A 25,300-nucleotide genomic window follows, 5' to 3' on the forward strand; every position below is an offset into this window, starting at 1 on the left:
ATGGAGAATAACAGAGTCGGTCACCCCTTTGGTGTTACAATAACCTCTACTCTTCTAGGAAGGCTTTCCACTAGATTTTAGAGTGTGGCTATGGGGATTTGTGCTCATTCAGCCATAAGAGCATTAGTGAGGTCAGGCACTGACATTAGACGAGGAGGCCTGGGTTACAGACGGAGTTCCAGTTCATCCCAAAGCTGTTCAATAGGGTTGAGTTCAGGGCTTGGGCCATTCAAGTTCTTCTCTTAGCAAACCAGGTCATGATGGAACAGGTTTGGGCTCCTTTTGGCAGTGAAGGAAAATCTTAATGCTACATCATACAAAGTCATCCTATACAATTACGTGCTTCCAACTTTGTAGCAACAGTTTGGAGAAGATCCACATATGGGTGTAATGGTCAGCTGTCCACAAACATTTGGCTGTATAGTGTAGCGACAAGTTGCCTTGGTATCTCTTTTTTGACAAAAAATATTCGTTAACAACCATTTTCCATGAGGAAAACTAAACAATAACAAAATAATTTTCCTCAACAAATAAAAATGAGACAAAAATGGTTGACTGGACAAGTTATGATATATATTTCTTCTCTCATCTTTGTACACTAACATTGTAAATTTAATAAATAATGCAATGTACACTAACATTGTAAATACTGTAAATTATGTGATTATACAGTGAAATGAATTAAAACAATGATCATGCTATGTGCTCGACTGCATGTTGCAAGAGGCAAGGCGAGAGGACACCCTCTGTCTTCTCAGATCTACAGTGACCATTTTGTGATTAAAATGTTTCATCCTCGAGATAAAACTGTCTGCTTAGTGTTGGACTTGTTCGACTAATATAATACTAGATAGCTAGCAGTAGTGCACCTTGATGACGCCACACCGAGACACAAAAATGGACTTGTTGTAGCCATGTGACTTTGTTTAGTCAGCTCACATGGGAGTAGAAGAAAGGCTTTAGTAAGTCTGTAACTGCAAAGGGCTTTTGTAAAGGGATAAGGTGTTCCATTTCAGAAGGAATTCAAATGTAAGAAGGTTTTTGCATTTGTGTTTTGGAAACATAAAAAGAATATATTGTGGAAGTTTGATGATAGAAACTGTTCAGTTTGACTTCACTAAAATTTCTATAGTTTTCAACTAACTCTAGACTAAAACTAGCAATAACCATAGCCCAAAAATCTGACTAAACTTATATTTTTGTCAAAAGTCCAAGACTAAATCCAAATTCACTGTTAAAATTAACCTAATTAATTAGCTTACATGTACATCAAGAAAAAGCTAATTCCACATCACTAGAATTCCTTTTCTTTCAGGAAAGTGTAGCCTCATTTATCTCACATTGCTACATAGTGCAAGTATTTTTTAGACTGTTTTAGTGAACTAATAAAAGCTAAAGATGATTATCTCAAGAAATTGTTTTTAAAAGGTCTGAGCAGTTTCCCCAAACCAAAACCTCAGTCCCGTGGCAGTGTTATTTGCCATGTAATATTGTCTCTACTGAAAATTTAAAGTTGTAATCTGATACTGTGATGTGACAAAAACGGTAGGGGTTATCATACAGAGAATTTTTGTAGCATGTCGGCACGACTCTGACCTGTGGAAGAATTGTGAGGCGAAATGACTGGCTAGTGTTGGTTGCTCTGAGGTAGATTGAGATTTTAGGGAAGAATCCCCACGGTGACTCTCCTTTCATCCAGCACGCCAACTTGGTCCCAGAGAAGAAACCGGAGGAGAAGTCCTGGATCTGGAGCAGAAGAACGTGAGCAGAGGGTTCGACTTTCATACGTCTGAGACAGCTATACTTTCAATACATTTGAGAAAGACAACCCTGGAAGTGTTAGCTTCAAACTGACTCAGAGTTTGAAAAAGTAAACATAGATGAATTGTTCACATATCAGTATTCAGTTATCCACTTGTGTTTACCAACATGTTACTGTACAACTGCACTGTACTGGAAGGAATGCTAGCACATAGCTAGTCGATTAACTGCTAATAAACTAACTGACATTTCTCAGGTTGGGTTCAGAATGGAAAAGTTTAGCTCTAATTGTATATAACATTGACATTAGTATACAGGTTCCGTAGCTAAATGTTTTTATGTATCATATTGTAATCTTCTGATAATTAGGATGATGGATCGTGATAGGTTCAAGGCACTGAGCTTATTTTGTCAGATCACAAACTTGTGTCTCCAGTGTCTAAAAGTGCTCCACCACTTGCTCGTTCACTATTTGCTATATAAAATGTTTCACATAGAGTACTTTAAAGCGCAGCAGTAACGAAGACAGGACAGAATTCTGACAACATTCACTAGTGAGTGCTCCGTAAAAACCCACTGTTTCCCACCATTACATAAACAACTCAGTATAAAACAGTATAAATTACCTACTAATCTGAAGCCACAAAATTCAGTATTCTAAGCAATATTCTATATTGAATACGCCACTAACAAGCTGGCTTTAGTGGTCATTAAACATTTTACATTTACACAAATTGCTATGCATTTTGGGACTTTAGTGCAGATATTGTATTCCAAATAGTGCACTATATGGTAAACAAATTCAATTCAATTCGATGCAATTTTATTTTTATAGCGCTTTTAACAATGGACATTGTCGCAAAGCAGCTTTACTGAAATAAACGGATTCAAAAAAATATATTGTAAATATGTGAATTTATCCCAAAAGAGAAATTCAGACCTGGAACTGGTTTTCAAGAGAAAATGTAGCTCTGTGGTAACTGTAAAATCAGAATTAGCTATTCAGAGGAGAGCTGGGCATTTTAAAACAAGTTGTTGAGTTTTTTAGAAAGAAAATCCATTAGCAACACATGGATTTGATGCTAGAATACAGACTTATGCTGTTTTCACATAGGCTTTTGTGGCTGTAACACCAATTCTAAGGACTTGTATTTGCAAACGAACAAACAAAGCTGTTCAAACACCAGTTATGACTGAATATCTAAGACAAATAACCATGGCCGTACCATTGACATTTGTGTGATGGCCTCCACGACAGCATCAAACACTTTCACAGGAAGACGCAGTAATGTTGTCCCACTGTCCACAATGGCTTTATCTGAATTATACTGAAAACAAAATGCGTACAGAAATTAGTCAAGGCCTGTAGCAGACAAAAGCCACCTTCTCTTTTCTCAGGCTTTCATAAACAAAGTTCTCACATCTACACAACAGGAAATTCAGTGCTGAGGTTTTTTTTTTCTCTCTGTAGCCTTGGAGAGAACAATCTCAGCCAATCCTTTCATAAGTATTTCCAAGCAAAATGCATTTGAGTTTTTATAAGGTCACATAATCGGTTTCTCCCTCACTCTTTCAAAATGGATGGCTAGATTTGTTCAGGCACAGGAACAAACTGCGCTGTGCTGCATCTAGTAAGCAAAAAAAAATAGAGAAAGGGAAGAAACAGAGATATTTTACAGCATGTACTGTAAAAGTAAATGAAGTGAGATACCTCTCTGCAGTCCAGGTTTAGATTCTCGCCTCCAACTTCCAGTTTCAAGACCTCCACTTGGTAGTACCACTCTTGCAGGATGGGCGTATACCACATTGAGCCGCGGTACAGCGTTGGTTCGAGTCCTCCCATGATCTTAAACATGTGAGAAATTAAAATAAAAATGTCAATAAGAAAGATTTATTACAGAGATTGTTATGGTTTAATCTTGACTTTTTAAAGCAAATCCTAGGAGTGTTATAGTATACAGCTGGGGTATCAAAAATCAAATTCTGCCTGGGCCACATCAGCATTTTTGTGAGCCCTTTAAAGACAATTATGTAAGAAAAATGTTCAATTTTTAACTTATGGATTCTGTCGATTAAAACCAATGAGCTAGGCTCTGTAAGTAGAATAGGATATTTCTAGGAAAAAGAATGGCTTACAGAAACTATTCAACTGTATACTATCTACCACACTATGTTGGATTTGAAATGAAATAATGAATATGAGCTCAAAGTGCAGACTTACAGTTTTAATTTGATGGCACTTTTTATATGCCGTTGTCCCCCCTTTACAAGGTACCAAAAGTAATTGGACAATCAGCTGCTCAGCTGTTCCATAGCCATGTGTGTGTTATTCCATCATTATTTCATTTACAAGTAAACAGATAAACGGTCTAGAGCTTTAGGTGTGGGAGGGAAGGGAAGGAACTGCTCATGACCCGAAGCATGCCACCTCAACTTGCCGTGTCTGCGTGCATGGCTACCAGTGAAACTGGTTCCCTTGTATTTGTTGATGATGTCAATGCTGACAGAAGCAGCAGGATGATTTCTGAAGTGTGTAGCGCTACATTATCTGCTCAGAATCAACCAAATGTTTCAAACCTCATTGTACGGTGCTTGACACTGCAGATGAACAATGATCTGATGCATACTTCGAAAGCAACCCGAGCTTTTTTTTTTTTAAGGCAAATAAGTGGAATGTTCTGCAATGGCCGAGTCAATCACCTGACCTGAATCCAAATTAAGCATGCATTTCACTTGCTGAAAGCCAAGAACAAGCAGGAAGTGAAGACAGGTGCAGTAAAGGCTTTGCAGAGCATCAGCAGGGAAGAAACCCAGCATCTGCTGATGTCTATGGGCTCCAGACCTCAGGCAGTCATTGACTGAAAAGGATTTGCAACCAAGTATAAAAAAATGACAATTCAATTTATGATTGTTAGTTTGTCCAATTACAAACTAAAAACATATTAAAGTACATAAAAAGTGTAATTCCTACACCGTTCACCAGATTTGGATGCAAATGGCCTCAAATTAAAGGTGAAAGTCATGAGCTCGTATTCATTATTTAATTTCATATTGCGGTAGATTTATACTACAGTAGACAGCTAAAATGACAATAACTCTCGTTATTACAATAACAACAAGTTCTCGTGCAAACTGTAAATTGGTGAAATGTTCATGGAACCACAATGAATCATCCCCAGGCATGTGCGCCACATGCTCCCAGACTAATGATAAGGAAGGAAAGAGAGAAAGCTGGGTAGACAGCAGTGGGAGAGAGCAGTGGGAACAGCAGTTATATAGAGAACAATACGCAATGAACTGCACCACAGTCACCTCAATTCCGACACCCCACGCAGAACTCCTCTGCTAAAAAATGAGCACAGCGATGCACATCTAAAGCAGGCAGACAAATTCAGAACTCTTTTGGAACAATATACTCTGGTCAGACGAACACAAAAATAGAACACTTTAGCAATAATTTAGCTCGTGTTCGGAGAAAGAAAGGAGAAAGTATGATCTCAAGAACACTGTATGCACAGTGAAGCACGGTGGTGGGTGCATTATGATATGGAGCCGTTTCTTCCCTCCAAAGCATTAATCATTGATCCCATTAAAACAATGTAACTGAATCTGCCATAGGAGCCCATAGAAGCTGTGCAGAGATTTTCATGTAGCCTGCACTATCCACAGAAATCTTTCCATAAATGAACACACAGCACAATATTGCAGTGATAGTTGATTATTTGGTTTGCTAAAAAACTTCAAGAATGATGACTAATACAGACACATTAGTAACCTTTACATTGCTTCATTTTTATGGAATTTTAGAGTAAGATAATACTTAAAGATAAGAGAATTGCAGGTCTCTAAGAGTTAAATCCAAATTGGATCAGAATTGCATAAAGGCGAAACAGGAGAGTCTCAAGAGGTTGCGTTTTCATTTTGTTCTATATTCCATGATTATCATAGTGAGAGAGAGAGATATTTCAGTGAGGTGGGAGTGGAAACAAACTAGAGCACAGATTCATATCATCCATCTGCTCATCTCAACAGGTGAAACAGCCGCCTCCACTTTAAACACTTCCATATTGCTAACAGACCGTGCGCTCAGCTGGAGGCCCTCTGTAGCTTAATTAGCCACTCACTAACGAGACGCTCTCTCTCCTCTGTGTGTGTGTGTGTGTGTGTGTGTGTGTGTGTGTGTGTGTATGTCAGGGAGCTGCAGTAAGGCACATGGGGACTGAGCGAGCTCTCATGTTTCTTTAAGATGCAGCTGGTGAATCTCATCTGCCCTTGAGGGCTTTTAGTTTATATGATTTCGGGCAGCAGGATAATTTGATCCTTGTGATAAAATCCAACCCACTCATGGCTTATTAGTGTTCAAACCTGGCCTCAAGGAATCGTGTGGCGTGGAGCTGCTCTACTTACACTACTTCAGGTTAGGATTGTGCAGACTGCTGCCAGCTGTGCCAGCTGTTCTGGTCAGCATAAAAAAGGCAAGCTGATGATGAGAAATGGCTGATGTTTAAGACAAGTAAAAAGAAATGTTTTTATGCTGTATAGATACAGTACATATATACACACATCCCAAAGTGTTTTATTCCTCTTTTTTTTGACAACAATTTGCCTATGGGGACCTCTGGTGGCTCGGGGGTCCAAGTAGCTACTTATAGCTAGAAACAGCCAGGGGGTTGGTGCTATATATATATATATATATATATATATATATATATATATATATATATATATATATATATATATATATACACACACACACCAAAATACCTCCATTTTCAGAGGCTCAAAGGTATTTGGACAAAGTGACATATTGTAAATATAACCATAATTTTAATACTTGGATGAAAATCCTTTGCAGTCATTGATTGCCTGAAGTCTGGAGCCCAAGTTCTCAAAACTCAAATTCTGAGTTTCCTCCCTGGAGATGCTTTGCCAGGCCTTCACTGCAGCCACCTTCAGTTGCTGCTTGTTTGTGGGTCTTTCTGCCTTCATCATACACGTATGTTTAGGGTCATTATCCACCTGCACTGTAAAGCGGCGTCCTATCAGTTCTGTAGCATGTGGCTGAATGTGAGCAGAGAGTATAGCCCTATACACCTCAGCATTCATCTTGCTACTTCTGTCAGCAGTCACATCATCAATAAACACCAGTGAGCCCGTTCCATTGGCAGCCATACATGCCCATGCCATAACACTGCCTCCACCATGATTGACACATGATGTGGTATACTTTGGATCATGAGCTGTTCCTTTCTTTCGCCATACTTTTCTGTTCCCATCATTCTGGTACAAGTTAATCTTGGTTTCATCAGTCCGAAGAATCTTATTCCAGAACATGGGAGGCTTTTTTAGATGTTTTCTGGCAAAGTCTAATCTGGCTTTCCTGTTCTTGAATGTTCCCAGTGGTTTGCACCTTGTTGTAAACCATCTGTATTCATTCATGAAGGCGTCTCTTGATTGTAGATTTTGACAATGATACGCCTACCTTCTCCAGAGTATTCTTGACTTCTGTTGATGTTGTGAAGGTTTTTTTTTTCCACCAAGGAAAGGATTCTGTGATCATCCACTTTAGTTGTCTTCCGTGGTCTTCCAGGCCTTTTAATGTTGTTGAGCTCACCAGTGCTTTCTTTCTTTTTAAGAATGTACCCAACTGTTGATTTGGCCACACCTAAGGTTTTTGCAATCTCTCTTATAGATTTATGTTGTTTTTTTTTCAGCCTAATGATGGCCTCCTTCACTTGCATTGAGATCTCCTTGGACTTGTATATAATGTTGGTTCAGGTGACTTTAGATTATTTTGGCTTGTCTTTTCTTTTTATTTATATATTTTATTATAAGGCCTTAGGATGTTTGTCTTTTGTTCACTTGAAATGTTTTACTTCTACTTAATAGTTTGCAAATGTTATATAAACACACACACTGAAATCTGAACAAACGAAACATAACTCTCTTTTTAAACACTGATTGTATGACATCATTCAGCACCTCATGCTCCCTCACAATGGGCCTCATTTATCAAGCTGGATACGAATTTATTTGTAAATCGTTTGTCGGAGCATTTACAAAAGAAATTTGGTATTCATGAAAATCCTGTAATTTCAGAAAAATGTTCATATCCGACTCGTGTTTCTGATACACACACATACATTTTTAATTTTCTCTGTTTATGTCAAACCATTTTCTTTTCACCTCACTTAATACACATCTAATTCACCTTTCTGTAATTTAACTCCAGATTTTGGCCATTCAGGTGTTGTTACGCTGTTAAATAATATTTTTTTATTGGCATAAATGTAAGTCTAAATAACTTCTACTTCTGAGAAAGTCTATCACAGCTCTGAGTTTTGCCTTTTATGGAGTTTTGTGGGCATCACCAAATGCAAATCAGCTGTGCAGTGCACACGTCGGGTAATTTACGGTTAAAACGGTCAGATTTTGCTGTTTAGCTCCTAAAACAAGCTTCGTTTTCTCACTTACCATTTTTCAGCAACATCGTACTAATGAGAAGTCCAGTGTAGCAGTTGTGGAAACAGCTAATGGTGGACTCAAAGTTCCAGAATGCAATGCAGTTATATGACACAGTTGTGCTGAGTTACAGCTTGTTCACTGTGATATTAGTATGAAAGCTGAATCTTGATACGCAAGTCATTCAGGGTGGATTTTTGCCTTACGTCAAGTGGTTGTCACTGAAGTACCAAAACGTACAGTTTAGCAGCTAGATTATAGCCTTTATCACTATATAAAATGATGTATGAAATAAAATAAAGTACTAAATAAGCTGCCATTCATCATTTCAGTAGCTAAACATTTACCTACACGGATCGCTAGCTCGACAATTGTAACCTGTATGGGGTCTTCAAGGGCTCTTTTTAAGGATGATGTCATCAGACCCAATAAAGGTACAGGTTCGGAAAGTTTACAGTGTAATCAGGAATGGACAAATCATAAATTTCTTAGCTAGCCCACGGAGCCCTTACACCAGTAGAGTTACATATATGATGGCTTTGTTTCCACATACCTGTGTGTTTCTGATTCTGAAAAGATCGTCTGTCACATCAATAAACCAGCCTAGTAAATATTGTTCTCCCGTCAGTAGATCACGCCACGGTCAATGTTTGTAGTATAGCTGGTGGTGGGATTTGGAATGAGTGTGCATTATGTGCGTTAAATTTACACATAGCTACATAGCAAACTAAAACTTTTGCTATGCTAAACATCAATATGGAGGTTTTTTTTCTGGTTGTTGAACCTACTTGTACACTGAGCAACTATGGATTAAAGTATGCGTGTCCTGAGCTAGTGATCTGTCCACTGCTTGTAATTTAGATGTGTATTAGTGTTCTTATGCAGGTTTAGCTTGGAATTGTGCCAACTGTTGCCAGCTGCACCAGCTGTTGCAGATCAGTGTAAATACAGCAGCATGTACTTTGGCGTGGATGAGCAAAACAGCTAAAACTCACCAAACTCCCATCTGCTGGGTTGGTGGCAGTGCTGGCGGAGATTCCTGCTCCGCACATCTGGAGAGAGAAAACATCTGGGATGCCTGTCTGCCTCACTAACGAGTCGAAAAAGGGCTCCACAGATGGGTCGGGCTGAGAGAAATAACAGCAGTGATTGTTTTTGATTCAATTGTTTACAAGTATTTAGTTATAATTATCATTCAACAAAATTTGCTCCATGTAATAGAATTATAACCTAATGACATAAATGCTAACAAATTGATGCTAAAATGCTTCTTATCAAGTGGAAATACCTTGAATATAGTCAAATCTATCTAGCGTTTCCTATTATATGATTACAGTAAATCAAATGTAAGATTATTAAACCTATTTTAAACCATTTGTACTCATTTCAGGCTTGAAATAGTCTTGGTCTATTGGCAGATGATTTTACTCATTTTAAGCGTTTATTTCTAAAAAGAAGCAAAATGAATATGAAATTAATAGATTAAGAAAACTACAAGTTTGAAATGAGTAACAATGTCCAGAAATAGGTTTAATGATCTTATATTTGGTTTATTGTAATCTTATAATAAGAAATACTAGATAAATTTGACTATATTCAAGATATTTGTAGGCTTTCAACAGAACAGCAGTAGTATCTTGTGTCTTCTCATCCTATGACGGATTATGACACTGTAACGGTGCAGGTTATGAATCCATAATTTAACATTGAAACATCAGCCACTCCTTGTAACAGCTCCTTAACAACGTCATCTCACAGTGCAGGCTGTGCCTAAACAAACACACTCGCACACCCACATCCATATCAACATTCCACAGAGCAACACTTCCGTCATTTGTCTTACCCGAGCTAGTAAGGGGTACGCCAGTCCCAGGATGCCCTGCCAGTTGATGCCAGGGAGGAAGAAGCCGTCCGAGGTTAAGATAGCAGCGATGTTAATCAAAATGGTGCCGTTGGGGCCTTGAGGGATCGTGACGAAGTCTGAGCCCAGCTCTCCCTGCCAGTCACCTTGAGTGTATCTGACTGACACAGACTTGCCACTCGCTTTATACGTACTGGAGCTGAGGGGCAGATTAATACAGGCTTCGGTTTAGAACTTCTTCTGATCTATTTCGGTATCCTTTACCTATTGTAAAAATGTGCACAGTGCAACCACTGATTGGGGTTTTAAGCCTAAGGGTGTGTTCACATGCGATGATTAGTCTGTTTGAATCAAACACTGGACTGTTCCCCCCGTGTGGTGTGTTGCATTTAGGCAGGTGAGAACAATGTGATTGGGTGTGGATCAAGTGTCCGAGTGAGGTGTGTTCTCAGTCTACTTCAAGCAAACTCTCCGTAGCTCAACTGTTGTGAGGAAAGAATTCAAACCAAACATTGTCTTGGGTTTTAAGCAACATTTCTGAAATCTGAGGCACAAACTGAGCCAAGTGCTATGTGTGTTATGGATATTTGAACTGAAAATAAAAAGAAAGAATAAAAGATAAATGTGATACATATGTGATTTATTTAGTGCTGGCTCTCTGTGCTATTTTTTATTTTTTTTTGCTATTATTTTTCTACGCACTTGACCAAGGTTTGTTTACCTTTTCCCAAGTACATTTTCAGCCCTAAATGCACCTCAGCCATTGTTTTTTTCTATTTGTTTGCTTTTCATCCATTTAATCATTTGCAGTGTGAAACCAAACATAAATCAATTAGCAAACAAAACCCTCAATTTTGCTCTGTTTCTGTTTGGGGAAATGGACTAACAGGTATGAAAGCACTTGAATTGTGTACATGGGTCAATATATGATAACTAGAAACAGTAAATATTCATAAACTCAGGGATGGAAATTGTTTTAGAAGATCCCATTTGTTGGTAAGACTTCAACGGATGTTCATGGATGTTCATCAAGCACGGTTTGTAATCCATTAGAACAAGCATTGATGTACGTCTTTGGACAGAGAGGCCTTTTTTTATATAAAACTCTTGTCCTCTGGACCTGCGTAATTCATCCTGAGGCTGTGCTTCTGCACTTGAGACTCATCTTATACTGTTGTAGATGGTCCCACATGGACCAAAGATTTGTTCATCCCAAAAAAAACAGTTTATGGCCAAGTCTCACCCTTGTTTTCCCAACTGGATACTGTAGACTTGTACCTAAGAACTGCTGCTGTAATCAATAAGACTCATATTCACAATGAACATCCTTTTAGCACACAGTAATATTTCCTTTCCTGTTCTACACCTGTATACTGTAATGATTTATAATGTGAAGAGGATGGGTTCCCTTTTGAGTCTCATTCCTCTGAAGGTTTCTTCTTCATGTCACCTCAGAAAGTTTTTCCTCGCCACTGTCATCTCTGACTTCCTTACAACGAAACTAAACCTACATGCAGATATCTGCAAAGCTGCTTTGTGACAACGTCTGTTGTCAAAAACACTATACAAATAAAATTTAACTGAAAACAGATGGCAGTCAATCCTGTTTTTGCTGTTGATGGCAGTCAATCCTGTTTTTGGTCTCAAAATGCTAGTGTATACAGAAGACGCACTGCCGTCTACTACTGCAGTGCCGTCTGAGCTAAAGTGCTAAGGTTCATTTTAAAAATAAGTGGATGCTTCTGTTTAGGAATCGTTTACTTTCAGGTAAACACAAAATTGTGGCAAAACATCCAAAAACTCTTTCAAAGTTTGAAGCAACATATATCATAATTGTGTTCGTAGATTGCCCTGTATAAATTTAGCTAACATGATCCGCTTGTCTCACTAATTAGCTAGAGCGTAGGAGTGTGTTCAAAACAAGACTCGACTCTTCCCTCCTGCTGATGTCTCAAATCTAGACTGGTCTTAAAAAATTATCTTCCCAGATTATGATATGGTGTTGGTGTGTTGGTGTGGAAAAATTCAAGCTTAACGCCTCTATATACAGTCCCTTCCAACATGTTCAATATTTAGGATTCAAATCAATGTTAGTTTGGTTTTGAATGATCAACTGCAGCTCAACATGTCAATCTCTGAATGCTACTTAATGAACTTAAATTTGCAGGGAGCCCTCAGGGCGAATGCCGTAGCTAATCAAAGTCATGCTGATATTCAGAATAACCGCACAATTGCGAGTGCCATATTGCTTTTATATAAGAGTTCTATAAATATGAAATTGATATCGAGTAAGTGACATTTCGGACACAATATTGCCAAATGTTCTGTTTATTTTTGCTCCGCTAGAGGAAACAGATCCCGAACAAGCCACACCTACTCGCTAGCTAGCTCACATTGATTTGTACATTCCCACTGAAGGTGCTTCCAGTAACAGTGCCATATCTTCTTCCTTCTTCAACTGATGATCTTTCATCTTTTAAGACAAAAGTTATATTCCTGAAAAGTATCATTTTGTCCACTGATGATACCGCTAACACTACTGTAGTAACAGTTTTGAACTAGGAAGTGGAATTTTACGTGGTGAACACAGACGAGTGGAGTGATACTCACAGTGAAACATCCCAGTGTGGTTATAGGAAATATAGGCACTCCTGGAACACCACTTGACCAATCAAATTAGTGGACCGGATCTAACTGTTGTATAACTGGAAATATTACACGCATAACTGAGGTCTGTCGATTTGCAGGGAGGAGCTCTTTTCAGTGTAATATATGTACTTCAAGTTAGTTAGATTTTTATAGTCATATTGTTTTAAAATAAGGTGGACTAGCTTGGGTAGGCTTTGGCTCTTGGTCAACAAATTTAACAGCACTTTACCATAACAACCATAACAACAAATATAATGATAATATAATAATAATATAACTTCCATTTCTACTAGGGAGGTACGTTTAAGTTTTTAGTTATAACTTGGTGAAACTGTCATTTGGTGCAACCAATAATTTTCTTGGTGGTTCATAAACTCCAATGTAGTTCCTAATTACATTCAAACTAGGCTACGTAAATGTGCTGGTGCACTCATTGGTTTAAAGGAATGTAGTTTCAGGAACTACTTGAAGTTCCAACAGAGTATCACAGTTCAACACACAGTTTATCAGCAGAACAATAAGCTGAAGATAAGATTCATGATCTTACAGTGCTCTATTGAAGTATGTTGAGATGTAGGGATGTGATGCAGCAGCTACAGCAAAGTTACTGCTTCCAGTGTCCACCAGGATATTCAGCTGTAAGCACAAAAAAAAAAAAAAACCCCATGAGCATTGTAAATATGATGAATCATTTCATGACTCGACTCCCGCCCTGTGAGTCACACCTTAGCTGAGCTTTCGGGAAGGTTCACAAAGTTAAACTAGAACCGCAAACTTTACAAATAATTAAGAATATTAACCATCACTACAACAGCATGGGAATTAATCATATGTTTGTGTGGGTAGCAATACTTGTAATGACAGCTGTGTGTAAATTAGGGGAGGAAGAACGGGTGACACTTTGATTTTAATTCATGAAATATCAATGAGTAAGACATTTCTCATTTACCACACTCACACACATTTATCTTACTAGCCTTGTGAGGACCTTCCAATGACCTTCAATTATTAATGCAGTTAATTACTGCTCTGTTATATCTAAATCTAACCCTAACCTTAATCTCAGTAACCAAAAAGAAACCTTATGACTCTTTTAGATTTTAAATTAAAGCTGCAGTTTTTGCAAAAAAAAAAAAAAAAGAAAAAAAGTAATAATAAAAGTTTTCCTTGTGAGAACCAACCAAATGTCCCCATAAATTCAAAACAGTGCTTCAAAAAATATCACCAAGATATAAAAACATGCCCACACACACACACACACACACACACACACACACACACACACACACACACACACACACACACACACAAGGCTAATGATCTAAACCCTGCTCAAATTTTCCAACACACTAACCATCAAGCTACTGTGAAAATCCCATTCAGGGACTCTGCTGGCACAGCCCTCTATCTCTCTCTCTCCCTCTCTCCCTCTCCACACACACACACACCACACATATGCTCCTGTTTTGGCAGACGCACGCGAGCAAGCCGCAGCAGTCAGAATAATGTTGTCTGAGCACCAGCTCAACGAGGGAGAACTAATGAGATAACGGAGCAGTGCCATCTTGCCGAGTGGGCAGAGGGGCCATTACAGACATTCCTCATCGTTAACTCCATCATAATAAACCTACTGACTCTGGGCTCCACTATGCCGCCAACATCTCCCATTGTCCCATTTCAAATCAGTTAAGCTCTTCAACGCCGCCGTTCATTTTAATGGCTTATTATCTCAATCAAACCATACGGAGAGGGAAAATAAAAATGCTGAGTTTATTCAAGCAACTGAGGTGACGTAATGAAGAACATTTGTTTATCTACAGAGTCTTCTCTTCGTAAATTATTTTTCTAACACTGCAGCCATTTGCTTATGGTTTTTTGTTTAATTAGTTTCCTCATTTTTCACGTGTGAAGTGAAGCCACTATGTGAAAGGAAACCAGACTTTTAAGATATAGTGGTGAAACTAGAAAGTTCAAAGTTCATTCTTTTGTCATATATGCACGATTGAGCCAACTGAGGAATTAATCCTGCACTCATTAATCTCCCACTTTTTCCGGGTTGAACGTTACACAGAAAAGGCTCCAATTTCCATCTGAATGCACTCATGTCTAACAAATGGTCTGCTGTGCAAATGTGTGTTCTGAGCTGTTCATTTGCCCATACACTAGCAGAAGCAACTTCATTTCTTGTTGGTTGAATCCACACTAAAAAAGTGGAGTTGATGTTGTGGATGTTCCCAAATGGGTACCCTAAATATTTGCACCAAAAATAGTTTGTGTTCAAGGCTCACCTTTACTTCAGCTGATAAGCTAAAGTGGATACTGTACCTAAAAACTGTTTCTGTAATCATAAAGGTTGTCCTGTGATCATCCCAGTACAACACACTGAACTATTTGACTTCACAGTATAGAGTTATAGAAGAGTAATGATTTATAATCACACTATCAGCCGTCACCAAGAAGAGGTTGGGTCCCCTTTTGAGTCTGGATCCTCTCAAGGGGCTCCATTTATCAATTGTTTAGTTAAATTGCGTGAATGTTTGCATAAGCCAAACCGGTGCGCAATAAAACTCCATAAACTCCATAAAAGGCAAAGCTCACAGAGCGGAAATGACGAGTAAAACGGCAAAATGTGACTTTCACAGAGGTAGAAGTGAAAGTTATTGTGCCTATGGCAATAAAAGACCAGAAAAAGGTGAATTAGATGTAAAGTTATGTGAGGTGAACAGAAAATGGTTTGACATGAAAACGGAGAAAACGAATATAAAATCTACTATACCCAGGTGATCATGGACACCATTCACACTGCACAAGAAAAACGCCGTTTTTATTCAAAGCAAAGCGCCTTAGTGACTGTTGACCAGAATGCTCCGATGCACCCTCCTCGATGCCTTTTGGAAAAGTAGGAAGCCAGAAGCCAGACGATGTCACACTATATAGTATACTACATGTTTCAGCTTGAGGCATACCAGATCGGTCACTTATCAGTCACTACTGCTGGCTCTAATAAAGTATTGCACAAATGTCTTGTGTAAATGCTCCTATGAACAATTTATGAATAAATCCATATCCAGCTTAAGAAATGATGCCCAAGGTTTCTCCCTCATATCGTGGAGTGGAGTCATGGAGTCAGGGAGTTTTTCCTTTCCACTGGAGCCTCTGGCTTGCTCATCAAAGATATAAATTCTGTAAATTCTGCTTTTTGACAATGTCTACTGAATGACTAAAAGAGCTATACAAATAAAACTGAATTGAATTTTCACCTTCCGAGAGGTTTTCTGAGAAATATTAGATGCTACATGACTAGCATTACAAGTGAAGATTATGACCACTGACCAATGTCATTTAAGAATTCTCTCAGAAATCCAGTCAGGTTTGTTGATTTTAGCTACATGGATAAATACGTCAGTGGCCTGTGTTTGGTGTTCACCACACATAGCACTTTGAAACTTGTCTTGAACAAATATTTCGATCTTGGTCCCATCACACCAAAAAAAAAAAACACACATCTTCACTAGGTCACTCTTGTGCTTTGAGCAACAGTTTCTTTCTAGACACCCTTCCTCGGTTATGCAGAGTTCTTGAAATGGTTGTCTGGTACACCATCACTCCACTCTTAGCCACTGTACGCTGTAACCCCTTCAGGGCAGTCGTGGCCTAATGGATAGAGAGTCGGACTTGCAACCCGAAGGTGAACCTGAAGGTTGTGGGTTCGAGTCTCGGGTCCGGCAGGGATTGTAGGTGGGGGGAGTGAATGACTAGCGCTCTCTTCCACCCTCAATACCACGACTGAGGTGAGACCCTTGAGCAAGGCACCGAACCCCCAACTGCTCCCCGGGCGCTGCAGCAAAAAAGGCTGCCCTTGCTCTGGGTGCGTGTTCACTACTGTGTGTGTGCACTTGGATGGGTTAAATGCAGAGCACAAATTCCTAGTATGGGTCACCATACTTGGCCACACTTCACTTCACTTAAAAAAAAAAGAGTTACTGTTGGCCTCACTGTGGCTTCCATCACCAGTCTCTGTCTTGTTTTTGTCCTGGGTTTTGTGGGACTTGTCTAGTTAGTGCTTCACTGGTCCAACAGTGCTTACTAGGATGTCCAGTCTCTTAGATATAATTTTATACCAAGTTAGAGAAATTCTACTACATTATCTTTAATTTCCTTAAAATGATCCTTAGCCTTCATTTTCACTCCTTTCTTCAGGCTAACAGTCTGTTCAATGACAATTCAACTGTGGTGTTTTTTTTGTCCAGAAAATGGGAACTCTTAATGTTTCACAGGTGAAGGCCAATCATAAGCCAATTATGTCTTTCATCTGGAGCTTTCAGAACCTGGTGGTTTAAATACTGTACTTATGCAAGCAGCATTTTGGCATTTTTGATTGTCTTTGAAATACAGATCAATAATAAATTTTGACTTTGAAAATTCACTGTTCAAGAGACCACGAGTTTGCAGTAAAAATACTGACAGGAAGAATGTGTGTATTTATCATTTGTTATGCAGCCAAATCTGATCAATTCCAGGAAAGTTGAATCCTTTTGCAAACCACTGTATATGAATGCCAGTGACTTCCTTCTGCCTACCTGAAGACTTCCACATTTAGACTTGCCCATTTTCACACCTATGATCTAGAAAAAGCATGTCCACTCAAAGCTGGGAGAGCTTAGTATCAGAGGACACAGGATTAGACTTGTAACTTGCAACTAGACTTGCAAATACAGTGCTGAAATCTAACTTCTCTTGGCTGGGATCTTGTTTACTTGCCTATCTAATGCTCCTCTGATCCCCCTCCCTTCCTCTCCTCTTCATCCTCCCACTCCACCACTTTGCACGCTAGGCTAATCGGCCCACATCAAGATGCCTTGGCTAATTGGCAGGCACTCTCTGTCACCGTGCACACATCTGCTACCTGTTTGTAACAATTAGCAGATGTGAGCCACTCCAGCCGTCGCCTCGGCGGACCTCGACAGATTCAACAATTAGTGCCTTGTTTAAAAAGCCTGGTGTCAATTAACATAAGTACCGTTAATTACATATCCATTGAGGATCTTGGATTGGGTTTTAAATGCTCGCATCATTCGGGTCAGCCTGTTTAGGCATCTAAGGAGGAGATGAGAGGACTGAGAGGAGAAGCGTCTGGATAATGAAGATTTCACACGGAGCAGCACAGACTGAACAATCATCAAATCATGATGTACTTGAAATGCAATCACATGACGTGGAGATCACAAGATCTGCACAAATCACGTGTTAACCTGCGGGAATGAGCTCATGGTCTTGGGGAATGACTGGGTGGGAAGACGAGGAAAAGGAAGAGGGAATGAGTTTGCTGTTTCCTCACTTTGTGACAAAGGGAACATTATTTTGATGTATTCTATATTTGTTTTATACAGTGTTTTTATGTTATGAGGCGATATAAATTAAATGTATTCTTCTTCACCTTCATATTTTTCCTTCACTTCATCAGCTTCAAAGACATTTCTGAAGATGATTACATAAAATTTTAAGTGTCAAACCAAACCAAGCACAACAATACAACAATTTTTTTTAAAAGACTGTTTATTTATTTATTTTTAAAAGGTAATGTAATACTGAGTCTATAAGGTATTTCAAATGATTCATTCAATCAGTTTCCCTCCACGTTCAGCCTACTTTCCACAAACTTCGCACTTGCATATGCTTTCCAGCATTGTTGTTTTAGGATAGATATTTGTTTTGTATAGCTTAATTATTGGATATTAGGGCTGCACAATTCTTGATGATGTAGGAATCATGATATTTTGGCTTAGGCTTGAGATCATAATGCTTACCCACAATTCTTTAACCAAATTTGTGAGGATCAATGTGTATATTTATTATTAAATAGATTTCTTTTTTTTGCCATTAATCTACACACAATAATCTATAATGACAAAGTGAATCCATGTTTCAAAAATTTTTTGAAAAATACAGTGGATGTAAAAAGTGTGCACACCCCTGTTAAAATTGTAGAAATTGTAGAAAATGAAACCAAGATAAATCATGTCAGATCTTTTTCCACTTAATGTGATATAGCAACCAACAAAATTTAAGAGAAAAGCAAACAGAAATGTTTTAGGAAAAGTGTTGCATATATGTGCACACACTTTTATAATGGGGCATGTGACTGCTCAGGATTAACCAATCATATTCAAACTCATGTTCAAAAGTGCAGTAATTATCATAGACCTGTCATTAATGAAGCGATTCTGATTAGCCCCAAATAAAGATCAGCTGTTTCTGTGGGGTTTTCTTGACATCTTGGATTCAACTGACTGCTGAAGCCATGGACCACAAAGAGCTTATGAAGCATGTATGGGATCTCATTGTTGAGAGGTATTGATCAGGAGAGGAGTACAAAAGACTTTCCAAAACATTAGATGGGGAACCACAGACATATTAGAAAAGAATGGAGGGTGCCAAGAGACCTACGGCAACATTAAAGGAGCTGCAGAAATATCTGGCAAGTACTGGTCATTCCCTGCATGTGACAACAATAATCAAATATGTTATGGTCTGATGAGACCAAAGCAAAAACTTTTTGGGCCTAATTCCAAAAGATATGTTTGGCACAAAAACAAGACTGCATATAACCCAAAGAACACCATACCTATGGTGAAGCATGGTGGTGGCAGCATCATCATCCTTCACAAAATATTTAAAGTTGTTCTAAAAAGCTGGTTATTTTGCAGGATATTACTACATTTAAATATTAAATATCATATCATGAGAAAAAGTCGGAATGGAAAAAAAAATCTACGCTGCCATCTGCTCAGTGCATGCTTTTCTTTTCTCTACATATATACTACATTCGTGCTGTGTTTTGTGTCATCTTATGAGCAGCACAATGGATTTATGATCTAGATCCTTATTGTGTTTTTGTCCTTGGTGTGCTATGTTGTAGCTATTTTAATCATCGAAAAACCACTTGCACCACAAGTAATCATCTCATCCTCTCAAGAAAGTGCATACAACGTAGAGGCAATGAGAGGTGTTGGGTTAATAAACCATTCCTGGTGAACATGCTCCCTTTGCTGCTCTCTTTATTCATAATCTCAGTCAGCTGCCTGCCTGGGAATCATGTGAACTCATGTGAGCTCGAGCTTTCAGGCCCACAGCAGACATATGAAGGAAAGTCTTGGTCTCCCTTGTGTTAGCCAAGGGGGACAAGCATAGTCTCTTGAATCACATGCTGCACCATGCTGCCCTCAATACCACAAAACCATGATCGTAATTCTTATCCAGAACCTGTCTATACAAGGCTTAAGCAATCCAGGTCATCTGAAATGTCTAGTAGTGGTTGGTTCATCGACTAGACAATTTTTGTCACCCACCTGAACGCGTCATCAAAAGTGATAAATATATCTTTGATATCATACCACCAATTTAGGCCTTACAATAATTGATGTGTTTCCTGAAACCTATTACTAAAACAACCTAGAAATTTCATTTGAGAGTCAAAAATAAACAAGTTTCTTTAGTCAAGTCAAGTCAAGAGGCTTTTATTGTCATTTCAACTATATATAGCTGACGCAGTACACAGTGAAATGAGACAACGTTTCTCCAGAACCTAGGTGCTACATAAAAACATCGTGACCTCACACAACATAGAGATACAAACACAGAGCTGAGGACTAGACTAAGTTGTCCTAGCCACATAAAGTGCATCATGTGCAGCCTAGTGCAAACAGTGCAAAACAAAACAGTGCAGAACAGACAACACGAGACAGTGCAGGACAAGTACTGTACAGGACAAGTACACAAACACAAAATAGCAGCAACCCATAACCTACTGTATATATATCTATATACAGTGCAATGTGCAAATTTACAAGTAATTAAAGTGGCAGTGCCAGTGATGTGCAAAAAGAACCGAGCAGAGCAGCAGTAACAGTTGTGAAATGTACAATGTAAACAGTAGAACAAGCCAACTTGTTTGTAATAACTTAATGAATGTATGAAGTTGAATGAGTGTGTGTGTGTGAGTTTAGTTCCAGTTCAGTTGTGTGTTGAGAAGCCTGATTGAGTGAAAAAACTATTGCACAGTCTGGTTGTGAGAGCCCGAATGCTTGGGAACCTCTTCCCTGATGGCAGTAGTGTGAAGAGTGTGTGAGAGGGGTGTGTGGGGCCGTCCACAATGCTGTTGGCCTTTCGGATGCAGTGTGTGGTGTAAATGTCCGTGACAGAGGGGAGAGAGAACTCGATGATCTTCTCAGCTGTCCTCACTACTGAGGACAGCTGAAAACTTTATAACGCAACAACACTATTTTCATTGGCATTTCGTTAGCAAAACAGATTTCATTTTCAAACATTACAAGACTGCTAAAAGACACTGTACCAGCTGTAGCTTGAACCTCAAGGGGGAAAAAAAAAAGAAAAGAAAAACCTTGTTAATTTGGCCAAAAATGATGATGTCCAAAAATGATGATGTATACTGGGTGAAAACATTACACAAGTACAAAAGTACTACATAAAAGAGGAAGAAGTGATATTGGGGACAGAAAAATAAAATACAACTGAATATTGATGAAAAACAGGATTTATTAAATAGTTCTTAAGAAGCAAATTGAGCTAATGTAGCTAATGTCTTTAAAAAAAAAGATTATATAACAGTTTCAATAAAGAAAGTGGCAAGTACCACTTTTTAATATAAAATAACATTTTTATTAATTTAATTATATTTATAAAAAAACAACCAAGTAACATAGAAATACAGCTTTTAAAAGCTGAAACTCTGCATTACAATCATAGTGCTACTGTTGCTACTGTTTTGCTAGCACTTTGCTAGGCTAAGTATCATCATCCATACAGTAAAGCTGTGGGGTCTGTGATAAATACGTTTCTCTCTCTCTCTCTCTCTCTCTCTCTCTCTCTTTAACTTTGTTACAGTGGTAGATATCACCTACCATTATCAAAATTATATTTATTATTGAGCTTTTATAACTATTAATCTATCTGACTGGCCATTTGAACTGAATGGGTTTAATCTGAACCGTAAAAACTCCAAAACAAATGTTTAATTGGACCTAATGTGTTCAGCTGGTGGGAAATTCTGGACTAATATAGCTCTCCAAAAAAATAAATAAATAAAATAAAAATAAAAAATATATATTTAAAAAAAAATAGACAATATTATTCAAATCAAGAGCTTAATAGCTGAATGGTGGATTATGTTTTTGAAAACAAGGCAGTACTGAGGGGGTGTGAGGATTTATTTCACTGTTAAAGAGGCAGTGTTTCAGAGTTTCAGAAGTTATAAGTGTTTTGTGAAGTTGTATAAATGTGAGAAGGTTTTGGACCAAACAGCATATTATTCCAGTATTTATTTAATTTTAATATTTATTTAATTAAAAAAATTAATTAAAAAAAAAAAAAAAAAAAAAACTTACCGTCTGACCTGGCGTCCCAATAACCATCTGTAAGTAATAACCCCGACCAGCGTCTCCTTCTAAATTATCCACCATGTTTAAGAAGTTGACGTTTCCTGCAGGATCTGAGGCCAGAGACAGGCCGCTTCCAGATGCGCTCTGGTTCCTCTGTAAAGCGCTGAGCTCCAGCAGCACCGACGAGTCCAACTTTCCGCTGAACATCTTCAGAGGGACGCGGTAAAGTGACTGCGAGCTCCAGAAGCAGAGACACAGCAGCGGCAAACCGCGGATAAACATTATAACCACTTCCTAACCACCGCACATGTGTAGGAGGGAGAAAAAAATCAGGCTGGGGTCAGAAGACAGAGTCGTGCCGTGTTCCAGTCGCCCATTTCTGACACTTGGGAGTAATTAGTGATGGCAGGTTAGACTGAGACAACTGCGCGAGCAACAGCTCCAAAGTTTGCGCTGGACAACTTCCTGCACTCCCATCTGACGGATGTGACGACTCACAAGACATTCCAGCACTGCCACTACACGTGCATGACGAGTACTTTACCAGTACACAGCACACATACACAAGGATCCCCAGATGGAGTCTTTGGAATAATAAGTACCCAGACGTTAGTTTGTTGACTATCCAAAAAAAAAAGAAAGAAAGAAAAACCTATTGTTTTCAATTTATGACTGTTTTATGAAGATCACTTTATTAAACTAGGTTTATTAATCTTCCTAGATCATTTCTTGCTACTTGCAATTTGTGATGTGTTTGTTATATTGACTCATCCATACAGTAAAGCTGTGGGGTCTGTGATGTTTTATGTGTATATATATATATATATATATATATATATATATATATATATATATATATATATATACATATATATATATATATATATATATATATATATATATATATATATATATATATAATGTGTGTGTGTGTGTGTGTGTGTGTGTGTAATGGTGGATATCACCCACCATTATCAAAGTTATATTTATTATTATTATTATTGAGCTCTTATAAGTAGAAATCTATCTGTCTCTGACTGACCATTTGTACTGAGTCGGTTTAATCTAAATCTTAAAAACTCAAAATGTTAAATTGCACTTAATGTGTTCAGTTGGTGGAAAATTCTGGAATAATACAGCTCTCGAATGAATGAATCAATCAATCAATCAATCAATCAATCACTCAATAAATAAATAAATAAATAAGATAGAATATTATTCAAATCACGAGCTTAATAGTTGAGTGATGGATTATGTTTTTAAAAAACATAATTTTAAAAAGCTGTACTGTACTATGTTTATATATATAAACTAAAAAATGCATTCTATCATACTAAATAGCATGTAAAAATAGTACTTTTTGTGGCACTTTGCTAAAATGCATACTGTTATTTAATACAGTAGCATGCTACCTTTGAACATGCACTGATCCAGTTCCACTGTATTGAGTGAACATGATCAGGGACCCTTAAAAATAAAATCAAGATATTGTAATTACAAATCCCACATGTTAAAGGAGAACAGCTGGCATCTCTTTTACAGCCAAACATTGCTGTGTAGTGTTTAACGGAAACGTGTAAACGGCATATCACCACATGGGCACATCCAGAGTGGCGTGGCAGAAGGGCGTGGCTTTCACCACTGCTCTAATACTATTATAATGAAGCAATATCGCAAGAGCAAGAGTGCGGTTCTACTGAATATCGCAGGACGAGTGCTGTAGGTAATCACAGCCGTGCTAGTATTCAGTAGAACCGCACTCTTGTTCATGCGATATTGCTTTTAACAGTTCTATAAAAAGAAATTAATATAGAGTAAGTGACATTTCAGACACAATATGGCCAAATGTTCTGTTTATTTTTGCTCCGCTAGTGAAAATAGATCCCGAAGAAGCCATACTCACTTTATAGCCCATCTGCGAGCTCGCTAGCTAGCACACATTGGTTTGCACGTTCCCGTTAAAGGTTTCCGGTAAAATTGGCCTCCCTTCTTCCTTTTCATCTTCATCTGATGAGATTTCATATTTTAAGCCAAAAGTTATACTCCTGAAAAGTATCATTTGCCATGTCCGCTGACAATGTCGCTAACACTACTGTAGTAACGGTTTCGAACTAGGAATTTTATGTGGTGAACACAGAAGAGTGGAGTGATGCACACAGTGAAACATCCCAGTGCGGTTATAGGAAATATAGGCACTCTTGGAACGCCGTTCGACCATAGTTCACAGAATTAACATAGTTCATTCATCTTCGGTAACGACTTTATCCTAATCAGGCTCACGGTGGCTCCAGAAACTATCCCAAGAACAATTGGTGTAAGCCATAGCAGGGCACCAAGCACACACATGTTCACACACTTATTCATATGTAAGGGTAATTTAGCACAGCCTGTTCACCTACATACAAGCATTTGGGATGTGGGAAGAAACCTGAAGAACCCTGGAGGAAACACAAACAAGCACAGGGAGAACATCTGAGCACTAGACAGTAACCCTGTCTTTTAAAATATTAAAGTAATATTCATATATATTGACTATATTGGGGGTCAATTCTCACCTCCGCCCTGTGTGTGCGGAGTTTGCATGTTCTCCCTGTACTTCAGGGGTTTCCTCCGGGGACTCCGGTTTCCTCTCCCCAAAGACATGCTTTGTAGGCTGATTGACATCTCTAAATTGTCCGTAATGTGTGAATGGGTGTATGTGTGTGCACGATTGTGCCCTGCGATTGGTTGGTACCCTGTCCAGGGTGTCCCCCGCCTAGTGCCCCGAGTCCCCTGGGATAGACTCCAGGCTCCCGGCGACCCTGTGTAGGATAAGTGGTACAGAAAATGGATGGATGGATTGACTATATTCACAAGGCTATCCCAAACATGTTTTCCCAAGCCACTGCATTGTACTTTTCTGCTGCAGTCATTCTGCCAACACAACAGTCATTACTGCAAGTGCAAGTAGACACTGGTGCAAATTAACAGTGAAAAACAAACCTAACCTGCCTATACACACCACCAGTCATTTTGACAGTATAAACAGCAAAGGGCACTTTACAGCCTGTGTATTAACTGGCACTTTACAGCCACTGTACAGCCAGGTCGGCCAGGTCTCTGTGACAAAACCAGCCCAATGCACTTTCAAACCTAACCCAGAAAAGCAGCCCAATGGTCAATTCAACCA

At 38.6% G+C, this 25,300-nt stretch overlaps 1 protein-coding gene across 1 annotated transcript in view; it reads right to left on the reverse strand.

Annotated features, from left to right (window-relative positions):
* The window catches only part of bace2 (beta-secretase 2), a 28,550-nt gene extending 5,888 nt beyond the window's left edge, over positions 1-22,662 (reverse strand). The window contains exons 1-7 of the mRNA XM_026940838.3: positions 22,138-22,662; positions 13,281-13,369; positions 10,067-10,283; positions 9,219-9,350; positions 3,473-3,607; positions 2,988-3,089; positions 1,597-1,746 (exon numbers count right to left, since the gene is read on the reverse strand). Of these exons, the coding sequence (XP_026796639.2) occupies positions 1,597-1,746; positions 2,988-3,089; positions 3,473-3,607; positions 9,219-9,350; positions 10,067-10,283; positions 13,281-13,369; positions 22,138-22,413 (1,101 nt within the window). The 5' untranslated portion in view covers positions 22,414-22,662. The remainder of the gene's footprint in view (positions 1-1,596; positions 1,747-2,987; positions 3,090-3,472; positions 3,608-9,218; positions 9,351-10,066; positions 10,284-13,280; positions 13,370-22,137) is intronic.
* Positions 22,663-25,300: the final 2,638 nt, after the last annotated feature.

Source organism: Pangasianodon hypophthalmus, chromosome 21 (assembly GCF_027358585.1).
Source record: "Pangasianodon hypophthalmus isolate fPanHyp1 chromosome 21, fPanHyp1.pri, whole genome shotgun sequence".
Classification (NCBI taxonomy): Eukaryota; Metazoa; Chordata; class Actinopteri; order Siluriformes; family Pangasiidae; genus Pangasianodon; species Pangasianodon hypophthalmus.